The 22,356-nt window shown below is 55.7% G+C and overlaps 2 protein-coding genes across 2 annotated transcripts; both read left to right on the top strand.

The window, feature by feature from the left end:
* Window positions 1–6: 6 nt before the first annotated feature.
* Window positions 7–11,559, top strand: PPP2R1A (protein phosphatase 2 scaffold subunit Aalpha). Its single transcript, XM_036404755.1, has 12 exons — window positions 7–107; window positions 1,216–1,363; window positions 2,136–2,291; window positions 3,516–3,630; window positions 4,652–4,722; window positions 5,507–5,641; window positions 6,454–6,627; window positions 7,902–7,962; window positions 8,782–8,936; window positions 9,958–10,100; window positions 10,588–10,679; window positions 11,347–11,559. The coding sequence occupies exons 2-12, from the start codon at window positions 1,250–1,252 to the stop codon at window positions 11,361–11,363; spliced, it is 1,233 nt and encodes a 410-aa protein (XP_036260648.1). The 5' UTR covers window positions 7–107; window positions 1,216–1,249; the 3' UTR covers window positions 11,364–11,559.
* Window positions 11,560–11,792: 233 nt separating this feature from the next.
* SMG9 (SMG9 nonsense mediated mRNA decay factor) lies at window positions 11,793–22,274 on the top strand. The gene is given in 13 exon segments (XM_036404754.1): window positions 11,793–12,347; window positions 12,819–12,890; window positions 12,986–13,229; window positions 13,800–13,897; window positions 14,264–14,376; window positions 15,046–15,157; window positions 16,075–16,170; window positions 16,253–16,338; window positions 17,347–17,450; window positions 18,244–18,263; window positions 18,265–18,352; window positions 20,524–20,719; window positions 22,196–22,274. Coding segments are annotated over 13 exon segments (1,398 nt in total). The 5' UTR covers window positions 11,793–12,257.
* The last annotated feature ends 82 nt before the right edge of the window (window positions 22,275–22,356 follow it).

The raw sequence follows: 22,356 nt of genomic DNA, 5'->3' as shown, positions 1-22,356 counted from the left end.
AAGCGCCTGGCCGGAGGGGATTGGTTCACGTCACGCACCTCGGCCTGCGGCCTCTTCAGCGTCTGCTACCCGCGAGTGTCCAGCCCGGTCAAGGCCGAGCTGCGCCAGTGAGTGACTGCTGGGGTGGCCGCGGGGTCATTGGGGTGGCCGCGGGGTCAGTGAGATGGGTTTGGGATCACTGAGATGGGTATGGGGTCATTGAGATGGGCATGGGGTCAGTGGGGTGACCGTGGGGCCATTGGGGTGGCCATGGGGTCAGTGAGATGGGCTTGGGGTCATTGAGGTGGCCATAGGGTCATTGAGGTGACCAATCCATCCTTGAGGTCATTGGGGTGACCAGTCCATCCTTGAGGTCATTGAGGTGACCAATCCATCCTTGGGGCCGTTGGGGTGACCAATCCATCCTTGGGGTCAGTGAGGTGACCACGGGGTCATTGGGGTGACCAATCCATCCTTGGGGTCGTTGAGGTGACCAATCCATCCTTGGGGCCATTGGGGTGACCAATCCATCCTTGGGGTCGTTGAGGTGACCATAGGGGCCATTGAGGTGACCATAGGGTTATTGGGGTGACCATGGGACCATTGGGGTGACCAATCCATCCTTGAGGTCATTGGGGTGACCAGTCCATCCTTGGGGCCATTGGGGTGACCAGTCCATCCTTGGGGTCATTGAGGTGGGTGTGGGGTCATTGAGGTGACCATAGGGTCATTGGTCATCGGGATGGCTGTGGGGTCATTGAAGTGACCACAGGGTCAGTGAGGTGACCACGGGGTCATTGAGGTGACCACGGGGTCATTGAGGTGGGTGTGGGGTCATTGGGGTGACCATGGGGTCATTGGAATGGGTGTGGGGTCATTGGGGCCACCACAAGGTCACCAACCCATCCCAGGTGTACTCAGGTGCCCCCCAGCTGTCCCCAGGTGCCCCCAGGTGTGCCCGCAGGTACTTCCAGATGCCCATAGGTGACCCTTAGGTGTACCTGGACCATGCCCAGCTGTACCTGGGTGTACCCAGATGCCCCCCAGGTGTACCCAGATGCCCCCCAGGTGTACCCAGGTGTGCCCAGGTGACACCCAGGTGTGCCCGCGGGTACTTCCAGAAGCCCATAGGTGACCCTTAGGTATATCGAGGCCATACCCAGCTGTACCTGGTGGTACTCAGGTGTGCCCAGGTGCCCCCAGGTGCGCCCAGGTGACGCCCAGGTGTGCCCACAGGTACTTCCGGAACCTGTGCTCGGACGACACGCCCATGGTGCGGCGCGCGGCCGCCTCCAAGCTGGGCGAGTTCGCCAAGGTGCTGGAGCTGGAGCACGTCAAGAGCGAGATCATCCCCATGTTCTCCAACCTGGCCTCCGACGAGCAGGTACGGCGCACCTGGGCACACCTGGGCGCACCTGGGGGCACCTGGGAGGGGTTTGGGCACACCTGGAGGGAGCTGGGGGGGACCTGGGCACGCCTGGGAGCACCTCGGGGTTACCTGGGCACACCTGGAGGTCACCTGGGCGCACCTGGGGGCAGCTGGGGGGATTTTGGGCACACCTGGGGGGGACCTGGGCACACCTGGAGGAGGCTGGGGGGGACCTGGGCACACCTGGGAGCACCTCAGGGTTACCTGGGCACACCTGGGCACACCTGGGGGTGGTATGGATATTCCTGGGCACACCTGGGGCTCACCTGTGCACACCTGGGGGTTACCTGAGCACACCTGGGGGTTACCTGTGCACACCTGGGGATTACCTGAGCACACCTGGGGCTCACCTAAACACACCTGGGGGTTACCTGTGCACACCTGGGGGTTACCTGAGCACACCTGGGGCTCACCTGTGCACACCCTGGGCTCACCTGTGCACACCTGGGGGTTACCTGAGCACACCTGGGGGTTACCTGTGCACACCTGGGGGTTACCTGAGCACACCTGGGGCACACCTAAACACACCTGGGGCTCACCTGTGCACACCTGGGGCCCACCTGGGGGTTACCTGAGCACACCTGGGGGTTACCTGTGCCCACCTGCGCAGGACTCGGTGCGGCTGCTGGCGGTGGAGGCGTGCATTGGGGTTTATCTCAGGGTTATCTCAGGTTATCTGGGGGTTACCTGGGGCTCACCTGTGCCTCACCTGTGCCCACCTGCGCAGGACTCGGTGCGGCTGCTGGCGGTGGAGGCGTGCGTGAGCATCGCGCAGCTGCTGCCGCAGGAGGAGCTCGAGGGGCTGGTGATGCCCACGCTGCGCCAGGCGGCCGAGGACAAGTCCTGGCGCGTGCGCTACATGGTGGCCGACAAGTTCACCGAGGTGGGCGCGCACCTGGGCGCACCTGGGGGGCACCTGGGGTGGGTTTTGGAGGGTTTGGGGAGGTTTAGGAACTCTGGGGGATGTTTGGGGATACACCTGGGCACACCTGGGGTGGGTTTTGGAGGGTTTGGGGAGGTTTAGGAACTCTGGGGGATGTTTGGGGATACACCTGGGCACACCTGGGGTGGGTTTTGGGGGGGTTGAGATGGGTTTTGGGGGGTTTGGAGAGGTTTAAGAACTCTGGGGGATGTTTGGGGATGCACCTGGGCACACCTGGGCACACCTGGGGTGGGTTTTGGGGGGTTTGGGGAGGTTTAGGAACTCTGGGGGATGTTTGGGGACACACCTGGAGTCACCTGAGCACAGCTGGGGGGCACCTGGGCACACCTGGGGTGGGTTTTGGGGGGGTTGGGATGGGTTTTGGGGGGTTTGGGGAGGTTTAGGAACTCTGGGGGATGTTTGGGGATGCACCTGGGCACACCTGGGGTGGGTTCTGGGGAGGTTTGGGGGGGGTTGGGAACTTTAGGAGCTGTTTGGGGACACACCTGGAGTCACCTGGGCACACCTGGGGCACACCTGGGCACACCTGGGGAGGGTTGGGGGGGGGTTTGGGATGGGTTTGAGGCGTTTTGGGAACTCTGGGAGATGTTTTTGGGGACACACCTGGAGTCACCTGGGGGCACACCTGGGGTGGGTTTTGGGGAGGTTTGGGAACTCTGGGAGATGTTTGGGGACGCACCTGGGCGCACCTGGGCATGGATTTGGGGTGGTTTGGAATGGGTTTGGGGCATTTTGGGACCTCTGGGGGACACACCTGGGCCACATTTGGGACACACCTGGATGCACCTGGGTAATACCTGGGCCACACCTGGGGCACACCTGGGCACATCTGGGTACACCTGGGGCACACCTGGGCACATCTGGCACACACCTGGGTAATACCTGGGTACACACCTGGGTACACACCTGGGGCACACCTGGACACACACCTGGGGCACACCTGGGTACACACCTGGGGCACACCTGGGGCACACCTGGGGCACACCTGGGGCACACCTGGACACACCTGGGCACACCTGGGGCACACCTGGGGCACACCTGGACACACACCTGGGGCACACCTGGATGCACCTGGGTAATACCTGAGGCGCACCTGGGCACATCTGGCACACCTGGGGCACACCTGGGGCACACCTGGACGCCCCTGGGCCGTGCCCCCCGCAGCTGCAGCGCGCCGTGGGCCCCGAGATCACCAAGACCGACCTGGTGGGCGCCTTCCAGAGCCTCATGAAGGACTGCGAGGCCGAGGTGCGCGCGGCCGCCTCCCACAAGGTCAAAGGTCAGCGGCCACACCCACCCCCTCCCCCCCCCCACGAGGCCCCAAAATGCCCCAAAACCCCCCCAAAACCCAACCTCGGTGTCCCCAACTCAATTTGGGTGTTTTTTACCTAATTTCGGTGTCCCCAACCCAATTTCACTGTTTTTCAACCCAACTTTGATGTCCCCAACCCAATTCCGGTGGTTTTATCCCAATTTCTGTATCCCCAACCCAATTTCGGTGTTTTTAACCCAACCTTGTTGTCCCCAACCCAGTTTCGATGTTCTTCAACCCAGTTTTGGTGTTCCCCAACCCAATTTCAGTGTTTTTAACCCAACTTTGGTGTCCCCAACCCAATTTCGGCGTTTTTCACCCAATTTCTGCGTCCCCAACCCAATTTCAGTGGTTTTAACCCAATTCTGGTGTTTTTATCCCCGTTTCGGTGTCCCCAGTCTGTTCCTGGTGTCCCCAACCCAATTTTGATGTTCTTCAACCCAATTTTGGTGTTCCCCAACCCAATTTCAGTGTTTTTAACCCAATTTCGGTGTCCCCAACCCAATTTCGGTGTTTTTAATTCAACTTTGGTGTCCCCAACCCAATTTCGGTGTTTTTCAACCCAAATTTGGAGTCCCCAACCCAATTTTTACGTTCTCCAACCCAAATTTGGCCTCCTCGACCTAATTTGGGTGTCTCCAACCCAACTTTGGCGTCTTTCACCCCAAATTTGGTGTCCCCAACCCAATTTCGGTGGTTTTCAACCCAACCTTGCTGTCCCCAACCCAATTTCGGTGTTTTTCAACCCAAATTTGGTGCCCTGGTCCAATTTTGATGTCCCCAACCCAACCTTGGCGTCCCCGACCCAATTTTGACGTTCTTCACCCCAAATTTGGTGTCCCCAACCCAATTTCGGTGTTTTTAACCCAAATTTGGCGTCCTCAACCCAACTTTGGTGTCCCCAATCCAAATTTGGTGTCCTTCGACCCGAATTCGATGTCCTCGAACCCGATTTTGACGTTTTTCCACCCAACTTTGGTGCCCCCAGAGTTCTGTGAGAACCTGTCCCCCGACTGCCGCGAGGCCGTGATCATGGGCCAGATCCTGCCCTGCATCAAGGTGAGCACCTGGGGGCACCTGGGGGCATCTGGGGGCACCTGGGATATACCTGGGGGCACCTGGGCACACCTGGGCACACCTGGGGGCATCTGGGATATACCTAGGGACACCTGGGATATACCTGGGCACACCTGGGGGCACCTGGGCACACCTGGGCCACACCTGGGGACACCTGGGATATACCTGGAGGGGCACCTGGGGGCATCTGGGGACACCTGGGATATACCTGGGCACACCTGGGGGCACCTGGGATATACCTGGGGACACCTGGGCACAACTGGGGGCATCTGGGACACACCTGGGCACACCTGGGGGCATCTGGGATATACCTGGGGGCATCTGGGCACACCTGGGATATACCTGGAGGGGCACCTGGGCACACCTGGGATACACCTGGGCCACACCTGGGGGCACCTGGACATACGTGGGCACACCTGGGGGGACCTGGGGGGGCATCTGGGCACACCTGGGACGCACCTGGGATACACCTGGGGGGGCATCTGGGTGCACCTGGGCACACCTGGGGGCACCTGGGATATACCTGGGATATACCTGAGCACACCCTGGATATTCCTGGGGGGGCACCTGGCGGCACCTTGGGGACACACGTGGGCACACCATGGGGTGGTGGGACACACCTGGGCCACACCTTGTGGGTACACCTGCAGTGGTGGGACCCATCTTGGGCACACCTGGGGCACACCCTGTGGGCACGCGTGGCCTCAGAGGCCTCTCCCCGAGTCCAGGTGAGCTCACCTGTGCCCACCTGTGCCCACCTGTGCAGGAGCTGGTGTCGGATGCCAACCAGCACGTGAAGTCGGCGCTGGCCTCGGTGATCATGGGGCTGTCGCCCATCCTGGGCAAGGACAACACGGTGGAGCACCTGCTGCCCCTGTTCCTGGCACAGCTCAAGGACGAGGTGAGGGGCACACCTGGGCACACACCTGGGCACACCTGGGTACAGATAGAAACACATGGGGACACACCTGGGCACACACCTGCTGCCCCTGTTCCTGGCACAGCTCAAGGACGAGGTGAGGGGCACACCTGGGCACACACCTGGGCACACACCTGGGCACAGATAGGAACACCTAGAAACACATGGGCACACACCTGGGCACAGATAGAAACACCTGGGCACACACCTGCTGCCCCTGTTCCTGGCACAGCTCAAGGACGAGGTGAGGGACACACCTGGGCACACATCTGGGTGCACATAGGGATACACATGGGCACACACCTGGGTACACACCTGGGCACAGATAGAAACGCATGGGGACACACCTGGACACACACCTGGGTACACATAGGGATACACATGGGCACACACCTGGGCACACACCTGGGCGCACAATGCACTCCCAGCGTTTATTTCAGCTCCCCCTGGTGGTGACTTTGTGAACTGCAGCTTCCTCCCAGTAACTCCCAGTCCCTCCCAGTCCATCCCAGTCCGCTCATATGCAGCTCTAGGCTCCTCCCAGTCCCTCCCAGTCCATCCCAGTCTGCTCATATGCAGCTCTAGGCTCCTCCCAGTTACTCCCAGTCCCTCCCAATCCATCCCAGTAACTCCCAGTTCTCCCTAATGCACTCCCAGTGTTTTCGCAGCTCCCCCTGGTGGTGACTTTGTGAACTGCAGCTTCCACCCAGTAACTCCCAGTGTGCCCTCCCAGTCCCTCCCAGTGTGTCCCAGTCCATTCCAGTGCCCTCCCAGTAACTCCCAGTCCCTCCCAGTGCCCCGAGGTGCGGCTGAACATCATCTCCAACCTGGACTGCGTGAACGAGGTGATCGGCATCCGGCAGCTCTCGCAGTCGCTGCTCCCGGCCATCGTGGAGCTGGCCGAGGACGCCAAGTGGAGGGTCCGGCTGGCCATCATCGAGTACATGCCGCTGCTGGCCGGCCAGCTGGTGAGACTGGGAGCCACTGGGAGGCACTGGGATGGACTGGGAGGGACTGGGAGGCACTGGGATGGACTGGGATGGACTGGGAGGAGACTGGAGAACTGTATGGGGAACCGGAGTGGAGTTAGGGGCTTGTATGGGGGCACTGGGAGGGGACTGGGAGGGGACTGGGAGGCACTGGGAGGGGACTGGGAGGCACTGGGATGGACTGGGAGGCACTGGGAGGAGACTGGAGCAGTGTATGGGGCACTGGAATGGAGTTATGGGCTCCTATAGGGGCACTGGGATGGACTGGGAGGAGACTGGGAGGCACTGGGAGGGGACTGGGATGGACTGGGAGGGACTGGGATGGACTGGGAGCCACTGGGAGGAGACTGGAGAACTGTATGGGGAACCGAAGTGGAGTTATGGGCTTGTATGGGGGCGCTGGGATGGACTGGGAGGGGACTGGGAGGGACTGGGAGGAGACTGGAGCAGCGTATGGGGCACTGGAATGGAGTTATGGGTTTGTATAGGGGCACTGGGATGGACTGGGAGGGGACTGGGAGGGACTGGGATGGACTGGGAGGCACTGGGAGGAGACTGGAGCAGTGTATGGGGCACTGGAATGGAGTTATGGGCTCGTTTAGGGGTACTGGGATGGACTGGGAGGGGACTGGGAGGGACTGGGATATACTGGGAGAGGGTTTGGAGGCACTGGGATGGACTGGGAGGCACTGGGATGGACTGGGAGGCACTGGGAGGAGACTGGAGCAGTGTATGGGGCACTGGAGTGGAGTTATGGGCTCGTATAGGGGTACTGGGATGGACTGGGATATACTGGGAGAGGGTTTGGAGGCACTGGGAGGGGACTGGGAGGGACTGGGATGGACTGGGAGGGACTGGGATGGACTGGGAGGCACTGGAATGGAGTTATGGGCTCATATGGGGCCACTGGGAGGGGACTGGGATATACTGGGAGAGGATTTGGAGGCACTGAGATGGACTGGGATAAACTGGGAGGGACTGGGAGGGTGTTGAAAGGCACTGGGATGAACTGGGATATACTGGGAGGGGACTGGGAGGGGTTTGTTCCCACTGATCCATACTGGTTTATACTGGTGTGCACTGGTTTACGTTGGTTCGAATTAGTCCGTAGCGACGTAGCTCGGTTTATACTGGTTTATACCGGTACATACTGGTTTGTACTGGTCCATACTGGTTTGTATCGGTCTATACCAGTCCTAACTGGTCCATACTGGTTTATACTGGTCCTTACTGGTGTCTCCCCCTCTCTCCAGGGCGTGGAGTTCTTTGATGAGAAACTGAACTCGCTCTGCATGGCTTGGCTGGTGGATCACGGTACTGGGATAAACTGGGAGGGACTGGGAGGGACTGGGATGGACTGGGAGGGACTGGGAGGGGATTGGGAGGGACTGGGAGGGACTGGGATGGACTGGGATGGACTGGGAGGGACTGGGAGGGACTGGGATGGACTGGAAGTGGATTGGGAGATACTGGGAGGGACTGGTCCAAACTGGTTTATACTGGTTTATACAGCTCAGTACTGGTCCAAACCAGTCCCAACTGGCCCGTACTGGTTTATACTAATTTATACTGGTCTATACTGGTTTGTACCGGTCCGTACTGGTCCCAACTGGTCCATACTGGTTTGTACTGCTCTGTCCTGGTCCCAACTGGTCCGTACCGGTTTATAGTAATTGATACTGGTTTATACTGGTTTACATGGCCCAGTACCAGTCCAAACCAGTTCCAACTGGTCCGTACTGGTTTATACTAATTTATGCTGGTCTATACTGGTTTGTACCGGTCCGTACTGGTCCCAACTGGTCCGTGCTGGTTTATACTGGTTTATACAGCTCATACCAGTCCAGACCAGTTCCAACTGGTCTGTACTGGTTTATAGTAATTGATACTGGTTTATACTGGTCCGTACTGGTTTATACTGGTCCGCACTGGTTTATAGTAATTGATACTGGTTTATACTGGTCCGCACTGGTTTATACTGGTCCGCACTGGTTTATAGTAATTGATACTGGTTTGAACTGGTCCGTACTGGTCCGTACTGCCTTATACTGGTTCGCACTGGTTTATAGTAATTGATACTGGTTTATACTGGTCTGTACTGGTCCCAACTGGTCCGCACTGGTTTCCTGGCAGTGTACGCCATCCGCGAGGCCGCCACCAGTAACCTGCGCAAGCTGGTGGAGCGCTTTGGGCACACCTGGGCCCAGGGCACCATCGTGCCCAAGGTGCTGGCCATGGCCGCCGACCCCAACTACCTGCACCGCATGACCACGCTCTTCTGCATCAACGTGGGTACCTGGGCGCGCCTGCGGGCACACCTGGGGGCACCTGGGCACACCTGGGGGCACCCACAGCACACCTGGGTACACCTGGGATGCGGCTGAGAGGGATGGGAACACACCTGGGGGCACCCACAGCACACCTGGGTACAGCTGGGTACACCTGGGATACGCCTGAGAGGGATGGGAACACACCTGGGGGCACCTGGGCACAGCTGGGAGGGATAGAACCACACCTGGGCACACCTGGGGGCACCACCTGGGGGCATCTCAGATAGACCTGGGGGCAACCACAGCACACCTGGGCACACCTGGGATACTCCTGAGAGGGATGGGAACACACCTGGGCACACCTGGGGACATCTCAGATACACCTGGGTACAGCTGGGATACACCTGAGAGGGAAGGGAGCACACGTGGGGGTACCTGGGGGCACCTGAGAGGGATAGAACCACACCTGGGCACAATTGGGATTTACCTGGGCACACCTGGGGGCACCTGAGAGCGATAGGAACACACCTGGGTACACCTGTGGGCACCTGAGAGGGATAGAACCACACCTGGGCACACTTGGGATTCACCTGGAGGCACCTGAGAGGGATAGGAACACAGCTGGGCATGAGTGATGGATGTCCCCAGTCCCAGTCCATGTCCCACCTGTCCCATCTCACCTGTCCCCATCTCACCTTTATCTCACCTTTATCTCACCTGTCCATATCTCACCTGTCCATGTCCCACCTGTCCTTATCTCACCTGTCCCTCACCTGTCCCCATCTCACCTTTATCTCACCTGTCCCTGTCTCACCTGTCCCATCTCTCACCTGTCCCCATCTCACCTTTATCTCACCTGTCCCATCTCACCTGTCCCTGTCCCACCTGTCCCTGTCCCACCTATCCCTGTCCCACCTGTCCCTGTCTCACCTGTCCCATCTCTCACCTGTCCCATCTCACTTGTCCCATCTCACCTGTCCCTGTCCCACCTGTCTCTGTCCCACCTGTCCCTATCTCACCTGTGCCTCACCTGTCGCAGGTGCTGTCCGAGGTGTGTGGCCAGGAGGTCACCACCACGCAGATGCTGCCCACCGTGCTCCGCATGGCCGCCGACGCCGTGGCCAACGTGCGCTTCAACGTGGCCAAGTCCCTGCAGCGCATCGGGCCCATCCTGGACAGCGGGTACTGGTTTATACTGGTTTATACTGGTTTGTACTGGGAGCACTGGTTTGGGCTGGTTTTATTGGGTTTTATAAGGTTTTATTGGGTTATTACTGGTTTATACTGGTTATACTGGTGTGGCTGCAGCGCATCGGGCCCATCCTGGACAGCGGGTAGTGGTTATATTGGTTTATACTGGGTTATACTGGTTTGTACTGGTTTATACTGGTTTGTACTGGGAGCACTGGTTTGGGCTGGTTTTATTGGGTTTTATAAGGTTTTATTGGGTTATACTGGTTTATACTGGTTATACTGGTGTGGCTGCAGCGCATCGGGCCCATCCTGGACAGCGGGTACTGGTTTATACTGGGTTATACTGGTTTATACTGGGTTATACTGGTTTGGGCCCCACACCTGTCTATGTCCCACCTGTCCCTGTCCCTCCTGTGTCTCACCTGTCTCACCTGTCCCTGTCCCACCTGTGTCTCACCTGTCCCTGTACCTGCAGGACGCTGCAGACAGAGGTGAAGCCGGTGCTGGAGAAGCTGACGCAGGACCAGGACGTCGACGTCAAATACTTCGCTCAGGAGGCGCTGACAGGTGAGGGCACACCTGGGGATACACCTGGGGACAGCTGGGATACACCTGGGGACAGCTGGGGACACCTGGGACAGGTGAGGGAACACCTGGGATACACCTGGGGACACCTGGGATACACCTGGGGACACCTGGGACAGGTGAGGGAACACCTGGGATACACCTGGGGACACACCTGGGATACACCTGGGGACAGCTGGGGACACCTGGGACAGGTGAGGGAACACCTGGGATACACCTGGGGATACACCTGGGATACACCTGGGGACAGCTGGGGACACCTGGGACAGGTGAGGGAACACCTGGGATACACCTGAGATACCTGGGGACACCTGGGAGGAGATTTGGGCACATCTGGGGACACATGGGGGGGATTTTGGAGATCTGGGGGCACCTGGGATACACCTGGGCACACCTGGGGGAGCACCTGGGGGAAATTTGGGACACCTGGGGGAGAAATCATGGGGACAGGGGGTACCTGGGACACACCTGGGACTCTCTGGGGACACCTGGGGGGACACAGAGGGGACACCAAGGGACTTGGGTGGGGCACCCAGGTGAGGGTCAGGTGTGCCCAGGTGCCCCCAGGTGTGTCCCAGGTGTGGTTTTGGGTGTGCCCAGGTGTGCCCAGGTAACCCCTCCCCCTGTCTCTCTCTCCCCTCCCCCGCAGTGCTGGCGCTGGCCTGACCCCCCCCCGGGACCCCCCCGCATGAGAACCGGAGCTGCGACCGCCCCTCCCCCACCCCCGGACGGTGCCACCCCTCCCCCCACATCCCATCACCCCCCCCTCCCCCAGCCCCTCCCCCCACCCCGCTGTTCATTCATTAACTCATTAAATAATTAATTGACGATGATTTCGCCGTTAATAAAAACCAGAACGAGGCTCCGGTGTCGTTTATTTGGGGAGGGGGAAGGGCAGGGTGACGTGGTGAGAGACTTTAATTCAATTGTAATAAAATAAAGTTTAAAAAATTTTGATTATATTAAATTTTTAATTTATACCGCGCTGGCCCTTTAACTACAAGCCACGCCCCTCCCGCGCAAGCGCAGCCGATCAAGTCACGCCCACAGTTTCGCGCATGCGCGCAGCTGTCTGTGGCAGGCCACGCCCCCTTTCCCCTCAGGCCGCGCGCGAGGGCGGGAGCAGCGGGAAAGGAACCGGAAACGGCCTCAGGAGCCCTCAGGGGCTCCGGGAGCCACAAAAACCTCCCCGGGAACCCCAAAACCTCCCCGGGAACCCCAAAAACCTTCCCGGCGCCCTCGAAAACCTTCCCGGGAACCGCTCGGGGCCTCGCCGGGACCCCCTCAGGAGCCTCCGAGACCTCCAAAAGCCTCTCCGGGATCCTCCGGGACCTCCTCAGGACCCTCCGGGGCCTCGCCGGGACACTCAAAAACCTCTCGGGACCCCCTCAGGAGCCTCCGGGACCCTCAAAAGCCTCTCCGGCACCCTCCAGGAGCCTTTCAGAAGCCTCCGGGTCCCCCTCAGGAGCCTCCGGGGCCTCCCCGGGACCCCCAAAAGGCTCCCGGAACCTCCGGGAGCCGCTCGGGGCCCGGAGCCGCCCCGGTGCCGCCGCCGCCGCCATGTCGGACTCCGGGCAGAGCCCCGCCCCCGGCGCGCGGCGCCGCTGCTGGAACCGAGAGAAGGAACCGGAGGGAGGCGGAGAGAGGAGGGTGGGCGGGGCTAACGGGGAGGGGCGCGGGTTTGATTGACAGCGGTTGTGTGGGGAGTGGGGCGGGGTTTGAAATTGATTGACAGCGGTTGTGTGGGAGTGGGGCGGGGTTTGGGAATGATTGACAGCAAGTGCATGAGGGCGGGGCTTGTAATAGACTGACACTTGCATGGGGCGGAGCTGGCGGTTGATTGACAGCAACTACATGGGGTGTGGTTTATGGGAAGGGCAGGGCTTAGAAAAGATTGACAACAGCACAGGGTGGGGCGTGGCTTAGGGATGATTGAAAGCGAATGCATGGGATGGGGTGGAAAGGGGGCGTGGTTTTGATGGGCGTGGCACACGGTGGGCGAGGCCTAGAGCCCTATAATGAACAAGGAGAGGCCTGGCAGGGGGCGGAACTACACCTCTGTGGGCGTGGCTGTATCTGGGTGTGGTGGGCATGGCCTCAGTGACCTTGCCCCGCCCACAGGAGCTGGGGGAGGAGCCAGCGGGGCCCCTGCAGAAGACGCCAATCATCCTGGCCAAGCCCCCTGCAGAGCGGGTGAGCCTGGGGGGCGTGGCCACCATCCAAGGGGGCGTGGCTCATCCCAGCTGCTGTGGCCACGCCCCATGACGTCATTTTCTATTTTCACCCAGCAGCAGCCGCCTCTGGCTGCCCCCAAGGCGGGGCCAGCACAAGCCCCGCCCCCTCCAGCGCCGGCCCCGCCCATCGTGCTGATGAAAGCACGGGGAGAGGAGGGGCGGGGAGGGGGCGGAGCCTCGGCAGCACCGGGGGAGGGGCCACAACAAGCCCCGCCCACCGAGAGGGAGGGGCCACGCCCCACCCAGCCTGTCTATCAACTGCACAGCCGGGGCCTGGCCCCGCCTGCCGCGCTTGACCGTGAGTGGGCGGGGCTTAAAGGGGCGTGGTCATGGGGTGGGGATGTGGGAGGAGTTAAAACAGAAGGGGTTAATTGAGTGGGCGGAGCTAAAGCTGAGGGTGTGAAGGGATCGGATAAAGAAGATGGGTTTGGTTGGGGTTGGGTTTGGCCAATGGTGTGGTGGGCGTGGTTATGGCTGTGTTAGATTGTTGTGGGCGGGGCTAAAGGATGAGACTCAAGTGGATTGGATGGACAAAAGGGGCGGGGTTCGATTTGGGGGTGTGGTCATGGCTGGGCGTGGTCACATTGTGTGGATGGGTCTAAAAAAATGAGGCTCAAGGTGATTGGCTGGACAAAATGCACGTGGCTTGGGCTGGGGGCGTGGCCTTTTGGGGTGTGCTCACAGTGGGCGTGGCCATAATTTATGGGCGTGGGCAACCCCCAATCTCAATCCGATGACAACGCTGAAAGGTGCAGAGTTTTTTAGGGGGCGTGTCCAGTTTAATGCAAATTACTTAAACATGGGCGGAGGTTTGTGCCTGGTGGGCGTGTCCCCAAGTGGGCGTGTCCCCTCTTGGCCCCTCCCCCAGCTGCCCAGGCCCAGGCCCGGCTGGCGGCGCCCGAGAAGATGAAAACCAGCATCAAACTGGTGGACGAGCAAATGAACTGGTGCGACAGCGCCCTCGAGGTGGGCGGGGCTTAGGGGGCGGGGGCGGGGTCGGGACCTTCCCAGTCACTCCCACTTCATGCTGGGGGCGGGGTTTAGGGTTGTGGGCGTGGCTTGGGACTCTCCCAGTATCTCCCAGTTGATGCTGGGGGCGGGGTTTAGTGTGGTGGGCGTGGCTGGGGGCGGAGCCAAGATGTTCCCAATATGTCCCAGTTTGTACTGGTGGAGGGGGCGGGGCTTGGGACTCTCCCAGTGACTCCCAGTTCATGCTGGAAGCGGGGTTTAACGGGATGGGCGTGGTCAGGGCTGGGTGGGCATGGCCATGGCTGGGTGGGCGTGGCCGGGGGAGGGGCCAGGGCCGTCCCAGTGACTCCCAGTCCGTCCCAGTTCCTGCTGGAGCAGACGGACGTGCTGGTGGTGGGGGCGCTGGGGCTGCAGGGAACCGGGAAATCCACGGTGATGTCACTGCTGGCCGGGAACCAGCCCGAGGAGGACCCGCGGTACTGGGACAAACTGGGAGGGACTGGGATGGGACTGGGATGGGACTGGGATGGACTGGGAGGGGATTGGGATGGACTGGGAGGGACTGGGAAAGGGTTAAATTGGGATTTGGGGTTACTGGTTTATACTGGGAGGGACTGGGAATGGACTGGAAGGGACTTGAAGGGAGTGGGAGGGGATTGGGATGGAATGGGATAAACTGGGATGGGATTGGGATAAACTGGGAGGGATTGGGAAAGGGTTAAAGGGGGTTTGGGGTTACTGGTCTATACTGGGAGGGACTGGGAGGGGACTGGGAGTGACTGGAATGGGATTGGGAAAGGGTTAAATTGGGATTTGGGGTTGCTGGTTTATACTGGGAGGGACTGGGATGAACTGGGATGGGTTTGGTCCATACTGGGATGGGTCTAGGATGGGTTTATGCTGGTCCATACTGGTTTATACTGGTTTCTATGGGTTTTACTGGGTTATACTAGTCCATACTGGTTTATACTGGTCCATACTGGGAATTGGCATGAACTGGGAGGGTTCTGGGGGAATTCAGGGCTCTCAAATGGGCAAAAAAAATGGGATTTTCCCCGGGTTTTTTTCTGCTTTTTCTGGCCCGTACTGGTCCGTACTGGTTTGTACTGGTCCATACTGGTTTGTACTGGTCCATACTGGTCCAGGTCCTTCGTGTTCCGGCCGCAACCGCCGGAGCTGCGCGAGAGGGGCGGGGCCCAGACCGGGGGCATCGACCTGTTCATAACCCAGGAGCGCGTCCTGTTCCTGGACACGCAGGTAATTAACGCTAATTAACGCTAATTAACCTCAGTCACCCACAGCTGCCCCTTGGGTGTCGGTAATTGGTCAGTGTCTGGCTTTAATTGCTGTTAATTGGGGTTAATGAGAGTGGAAATGCTGGTTATTAGGCCAGGAGTTGATTAATTGGGCTTAATTAGTTGACTCTAAAAATTTAATTAATTACCCTAATTAGCATAATTGCCCCAATTACATTTACCCCAATTACCTCAATTATTGTAATTACCCCAATTATAATTACCCCAACTATGAAAGTCGCTGCAATTACTGATTACCCTAATTAGCAGTATTTTCCCAATTATCTTAATTATTATAATTACCCAAATGACCATAATTACTCCACTTTTAATTACTCCAATTACCGTAATTGCTCCAGTTACCCTAATTACAAATTTAATCAAATTACCATAATTACCCCAATTATAACTACCTCAATTACCTTAATTACTGCAATTATTGTGATTACCCTAATTACTGTAATTACCCCAATTATTCAATTTACTGTAATTACCATAATTACCATAGTTAATTATCTCACTTACCATAATTACCCCAATTATCAATTTACCATAATTACCTAATTACTATAATTACCATATTCACCTCAATTAGCATTATTACCCCAATTACCATTGTTACCCCCACTGTAATTACCTCAATTACCATAATTACTGTAATTCCCCAATTACAATAATTACCCCAAGTTTAATCACCCTAATTACTGTAATTACTCCAATTACCATAATTACCGTAATTGCCATAATCACCCCAATTACCATAATTACTTTTATCCCCCAACCCCCTCTCATTAATCCCTTTCCCCGCCCCCTCATTACCATACCCGAGGATGTGGGCGTGGCCTCATTGACTCCACCCCCTCTTGGCCACGCCCCCAGCCCATCCTAAGCCCCGCCCACCTGGATCACCTGATCAACAACGACCGGAAGCTTCCGCCCGAGTTCGCTCTGCCCCACGCCTACGTGGAGACCCAGGTGAGGGAGGGGTTAATTTATGCTAATTAGGGGTTGGCTTATGCTAATGGGGTTTAATTTATGCTAATTTATGCAAATGCAGTCGCTGCAGATCGCCGCCTTCCTGTTCACCGTGTGCCACGTGGTGCTGCTGGTGCAGGATTGGTTCACTGACCTGGGGCTCTACAGGTGACACAAAACGACCCAAAAACGACACAAAACGACCCAAAAATGGGCCCAAAGGTGGCCTAAAAATGACCCCGAAAGTTACCCAAAAAACGACACAGAAGTGACACAAAATGACCCAAAAATGACCCCAAAAAATTACACAAAGCAACACAAAAATGGCCCAAAATGACCCAAAAATGGTCCCAAACGTGGCCTAAAAATGACCCCGAAAGTTACCGAAAAAGCGACACAGAAGTGACACAAAATGACCCAAAAATTACCCAAAAAATGATAAAAATGCGGCCTAAAAATTACCCAAAAATGACCCCGAAAAATGACCCAAAAATGATCTGAAAATGGACCAAAAATGATCCCAAAACTGACCTTAAAGTGACCCAAAAATGACCCCAAAATTCGCCTGAAAGTGACCCAAAAATGGCCTCAGTGACCTAAAAATAACTCAAAAATGACCCCAAAAGTGACCTAAAAATCACCCCAAAATTGGCCTGAAAATGACCCAAAAATGGCCCCAAAGTGACCTAAAAATAATCCCAAAAATGACCCCAAAATTGGCCTGAAAATGACCTGAAAATGACCCAAAAATGGCCCTAAAAGTGACCCCAAAACTGACCTGAAATTGACCCAAAAATGACCCCAAATGTGGCCTAAAAATGACCCGAAAATGGCCCCAAAAGTGACCTAAAACTCACCCCAAAAATGACCTAAAAATGACCCCAAAATTGGCCTGAAAATGACCCAAAAATGGCCCCAAAGTGACCTAAAAATAACTCAAAAATGACCTAAAAATGACCCCAAAAGTGACCTAAAAGTGACCCAAAAATGGCCCCAAAAGCGACCTAAAAGTGACCTAAAAATTACCCAAAAATTATCCAAAAAATGACCCAAAACTGCCCAAAACCCACCCCAAACCACCCAATAACTGCCCCAAACCCCCAATAACTGCCCCAAACCCCCCAATAACTGCCCCAAACCCCCAATAATTGCCCCAAACCCCAATACCTGCCCCAGGTTCCTGCAGACGGCCGAGATGGTGAAGCCCCCGACGCCGTCCCCCAGCCACGACTCGAGCGGGGCCGGGCCCGAGGAGCCCTCCGAGTATTACCCACACCTGGGTCAGTCCTTAATTAATTAACAGATAATTAATCTAGGGGTAATTAACCTCTGGGTTCCCCCCAGTGAAACCCTGACCTCCAAAAATTCCCCCTCAAAAATTCCTGGGGGAAAAAAAAAAACCCAAATTTCCACCGATTTTTCACCCAATTTTTCCCATTTCCCTGCCCCAGGTGTTCCCAGGTGTGTCCAAAATTGCAATTTTCCCTCCCAAAACCCCCAAATTTTCACCAATTTTCACCCAATTTTCCCATTTTTTTCCCCATTTTCTCCCCCCCAGCTGTGACCAGGTGTCTCTAAATTCCCCAATTTTCCCCAATTTTCCCCAAATTTCCACCGATTTTTCACCCAATTTTCCCCATTTTGGGGGGGGATTTTTTCCCCATTTCCTCCCCCCTGGGTGTCCCCAAAATCCCAATTTCCCTCCAAAAACCCCAAATTTCCACCCATTTTCACCCAATTCTCCCCATTTCCCTGCCCCAGGTGTTCCCAGGTGTGCCCAAAATCCCAATTTCCTCCCAAAAACCCCAAATTTCCACCCATTTTCACCCAATTTTCCCCATTTCCCTGCCCCAGGTGTTCCCAGGTGTGCCCAAAATCCCAATTTCCTCCCAAAAACCCCAAATTTCCACCCATTTTCACCCAATTTTCCCCATTTCCTCCCCCCCAAAATCCCCATTTTCCACCCGATTTTCACCGGGTTTTTTGCACGTCTCCCCTCCCAGCTGTCTCCAGCTGTTCCCAGCTGTGCCCAGCTGTACCCATTAACCCCCTTTAACCCTTTGTTTCCCGCAGTTTTCGTTCAAACCCGCGCCCCCCCCCGAGTGCTTCTCCCCGCGCCGCCTGGGGCAGATGCAGCGCGTGCTCGGCCGCCTGATGGCGCACTCGCGCCTCAAATACCGCGGTGATTTTGGGCCGAATTCGGGGCATTTTGGGCAATTTTGGGGGGACTTGGGCATTTTGGGGGGCCCACGTGGAATTTGGGGGCTCCCAGATGAAATTTCGGGGGGGGTTTGGGGGAGTTTGAGCCTGATTTGAGGGGGAATTTCCGCCATTTTGGGGGGGTCCGCCATTTTGGGGGGGAATTTCCGCCATTTTGGGGCGAATTTGGGGGCCATTTTAGGATGATTTTGTGGTGATTTTGGCCATTTTAGGGTGAATTTTAGGCTGATTTTGGGCTATTTTGGGCATTTTGGGGGGCCCACGTGGAATTTGGGGGCTCCCAGATGAAATTTCGGGGGGGGTTTGGGGGAGTTTGAGGCTGATTTGAGGGGGAATTTCCGCCATTTTGGGGGGGTCCGCCATTTTGGGGGGGAATTTCCGCCATTTTGGGGCGAATTTGGGGGCCATTTTAGGATGATTTTGTGGTGATTTTGGTCATTTTAGGGTGAATTTTAGGCTGATTTTGGGCTATTTTGGGGGTCCCACGTGGAATTTGGGGGTTCCCAGATGAAATTTCAGGGGGGGGTTTGAGGGAGTTTGAGGCTGATTTGAGGGGGAATTTCCGCCATTTTGGGGGGGTCCGCCATTTTGAGGGGGAATTTCCGCCATTTTGGGGCGAATTTGGGGGCCATTTTAGGATGATTTTTTGGTGATTTTGGCCATTTTAGGGTGAATTTTAGGCTGATTTTGGGCTATTTTGGGCATTTTGGGGGTCCCACGTGGAATTTGGGGGTTCCCAGATGAAATTTCGGGGGGGGTTTGGGGGAGTTTGAGGCTGATTTGAGGGGGAATTTCCGCCATTTTGAGGGGGAATTTCCGCCATTTTGAGGGGGAATTTCCGCCATTTTGGGGCGAATTTGGGGGCCATTTTAGGCTGATTTTGGGGTGAATTAAAGGGTGAATTTTGGCTATTTTAGGATGAATTTTGAGGTGAATTTTGGGGTGAATTTTAGGCTGATTTTGGGGCAGTTTTGGGGGTCCCAGGGGGTCCCGTGTGGAATTTGGGGGGAGTTTTGGGGGAGTTTGAGGGTGGATTTCCGCCATTTTGAGGTGAATTTTGGGGCAATTTTAGGGTGAATTTTGAGGTGAATCTTGGGGCGAATTTTAGGCTGATTTTGAGCAATTTTGGGGGTTCCCAGATGAAATTTCGAGGGAGTTTTGGGGGAGTTTGAGGCTGATTTGAGGGGGAATTTCCGCCATTTTGGGGGTGAATTTCCGCGATTTTGGGGGGATTTCCGCCATTTTGAGGTGAATTTTGCGGCCATTTTCGGCTGATTTTGGGGGGAATTTTTGGGTGAATTTTGGGGCCATTTTAGGCTGATTTTGGGGTGAATTAAAGGGTGAATTTTGAGGTGAATTTTGGGGCCATTTTAGGCTGATTTTGGGGTGAATTTTAGGGTGATTTTGGCCATTTTGAGGTGAATTTTGGTGTGAATTTTAGGGGGATTTTTGGCCATTTTCAGGTGAATTTTAGGGTGAATTTTGGCCATTTTCAGGTGAATTTTGGGGTGAATTTTAGGGAGATTTTAGGGATATTTTGGGATGATTTTAGGGTGACCTTTGGGGTAAATATGGGCCATTTTAGGGTGAATGTTGAGGTGAATTTTGGGGTGATTTTAGGCTGATTTTGGTGCGAATTTTGGGGCCATTTTGAGGTGGATTTTGGGGTGATTTTAGGGTGATTTTGAGGTGGATTTTAGGGTGATTTTAGGGATATTTTGGGATGATTTTAGGGTGACTTTTGGGGTGAATTTGGGCCATTTTAGGGCAATTTTGGGGGAATTTTTGGGGTGAATTTTAGGCTGATTTTGGGATGGTTTTTGGGTAAATTTTGGGCCGATTTTCAGGTGAATTTCAGGCGGATTTTAGGATGAATTTTATCCATTTTGTGGTAAATTTAGGATGAATTTTGAGCCATTTTACAGCAACTTTGGGGTGAATTTTGGGTTCATTTGGGGCTGATTTTAGGCTGAGTTTTGGGTTAATTTGGGCCGGTTTTAGGCTGAGTTTTGGGTTAATTTTAGGCTGAATTTTGGGTTAATTTGGGGCTGATTTTAGGCTGAGTTTTGGGTTAATTTGGGTTAATTTTAAGCTGAATTTTGGGTTAATTTGTGCTGATTTCGGCCCCCCCAGGCTCTCTGTCCATGCGGGAGCTGCTCCCCGCCCCCCCCGGCTCTGGCCCCGCCCCCCCCGGCTCCGGCCCCGCCCCCCCCGAGCCCGAGGTCAATCTGTTCCTGCTGCCCCCCCTGGAGGAGGAGCCCGAGGACGCCCTGCCCCGAGGTGAGACCAGTATGGACCAGTATAAACCAGTATGGGCCTGTACGGGCCGGTATAAATCATTATAGACCAGTATAAATTATTATAAACCAGTATGGACCAGTATGGGCTGGTATAAATCATTATAGACCAGGATAAATCATTGTAAACCGGTATAGAGCAGTATAAACCAGTATAAATTATTATAAACCAGTATAGACCAGTATAGAGCAGTATGGACCAGTACGGACCAGTATGGCCTGGTATAAACCAGTATAAATAATTGTAAACCAGTATAGACCAGTATAAATCATTATAAATCAGTATAAACCAGTATGAACCAGTATGAGCTGGTATAAACCATCATAAATCATTATAAACCAGTATAGACCAGTATAAGTCACTATAAACTGGTATAAATCATTATAAACCAGTATAATCCAGTGTAAATCATTATAAACCGGTATAAACCAGTATAACCATTAAAAATGATTAAAAATCATTAAAACCAGTACAAACCAGTATAAACCAGTATAAATCTCCCTCAGGTGGGGGAGGGGCGCTGTTCCCAGCCTCCATTCATGGTCGGGGAGGGTCTGAGAATGGGGCAGCCCCATTATAAACCAGTATAAACCATTATAACCATTAAAAATCATTAAAAATCATTAAAACCAGTACAAACCAGTACAAACCTCCCGCAGGTGGGGGAGGGGCGCTGTTCCCAGCCCTGCCCCCGTTCCGGGGCCGGGGGGGGCTCGGGGGGCTCCTGGCCCGGCTCAGGGGGAGGGTCCTGGCGGCCGCACGGTCCCAGTTATCCCACAGCCTGCTGACCGAGAGGAACTGGTGAGACTGGGACGGACTGGGAGGGGCTGGGACAGGGTTAAAGGGGGATTTGGGGTTACTGGTTTATACTGGGAGGGGCTGGGAGGGGATTGGGGGGGACTGGGAGGGGACTGGAGGGAACTGGGATAGACTGGGAGGGACTGAGAGGGAACTGGGATAAACTGGGAGGGACTGGGAGGGGATTGGGGGGCACTGGGATAAACTGGGAGGGGATCGGGAGGGACTGGGATAAACTGGGAGGGACTGGGAGGGGATTGGGAGGGAGTGGGAAAGGGTTAAAGGGGGATTTGAGGTTACTGGTTCATACTGGGAGGGACTGGGAGGGAATTTGGGGTCATTATTGGGACACTGGGAGGGACTGGGAAATGGTTAAAGGGGGATTTGAGGTTACTGGTTTATACTGGGAGGGACTGGGAGGGGCTTGGGGGGACTGGGATGGACTGGGAAAGGCTTAAATGGAGATTCGGGGTTACTGGTTTATATTGGGAGGGCACTGGGATAAACTGGGATGGATTGGGAGGGACTGGGAAAGGGTTAAAGGGGGATTTGGGGATACTGGTTTATACTGGGAGCGGATTGGGGATACTGGTTTATACTGGGAGGGGATTGGGACCAACTGGGAGCTACTGGGAGGAGCTTTGGGGGCAACTGGGAGGGACTGGGAGGGCATTTCTTAACCTGTACTGGTCCATACTGGTTTATGCAGGTTCCATTACGCCGCCCGCATCTGGGACGGAGTGAAAAAATCCTCGGCCCTGGCCGAGTACGGCCGCTTACTGGGGTGAACTGGGAGCACTGGGAGGCTCCCCCCGCGCCAATAAACCGCCAAAACCGCCTCGTCTCGCTCTTAATTAACGCCAAATCTTA

The sequence above is a fragment of the Molothrus ater genome, unplaced genomic scaffold, assembly GCF_012460135.2.
Source record: "Molothrus ater isolate BHLD 08-10-18 breed brown headed cowbird unplaced genomic scaffold, BPBGC_Mater_1.1 matUn_MA576, whole genome shotgun sequence".
Classification (NCBI taxonomy): Eukaryota; Metazoa; Chordata; class Aves; order Passeriformes; family Icteridae; genus Molothrus; species Molothrus ater.
This window is presented reverse-complemented; position numbering and strand designations above follow the sequence as displayed.

Excerpts from the sequence above, each read along its gene's own strand:
- PPP2R1A (XM_036404755.1), top strand. The coding sequence starts at position 1,250 with ATGGTGCGGCGCGCGGCCGCCTCCAAGCTGGGCGAGTTCGCCAAGGTG. Across the intron at positions 4,723-5,506 it reads AGATCCTGCCCTGCATCAAG|GAGCTGGTGTCGGATGCCAA; the intron begins GTGAGCACCTGG and ends CCACCTGTGCAG. Across the intron at positions 7,963-8,781 it reads GGCTTGGCTGGTGGATCACG|TGTACGCCATCCGCGAGGCC; the intron begins GTACTGGGATAA and ends GTTTCCTGGCAG.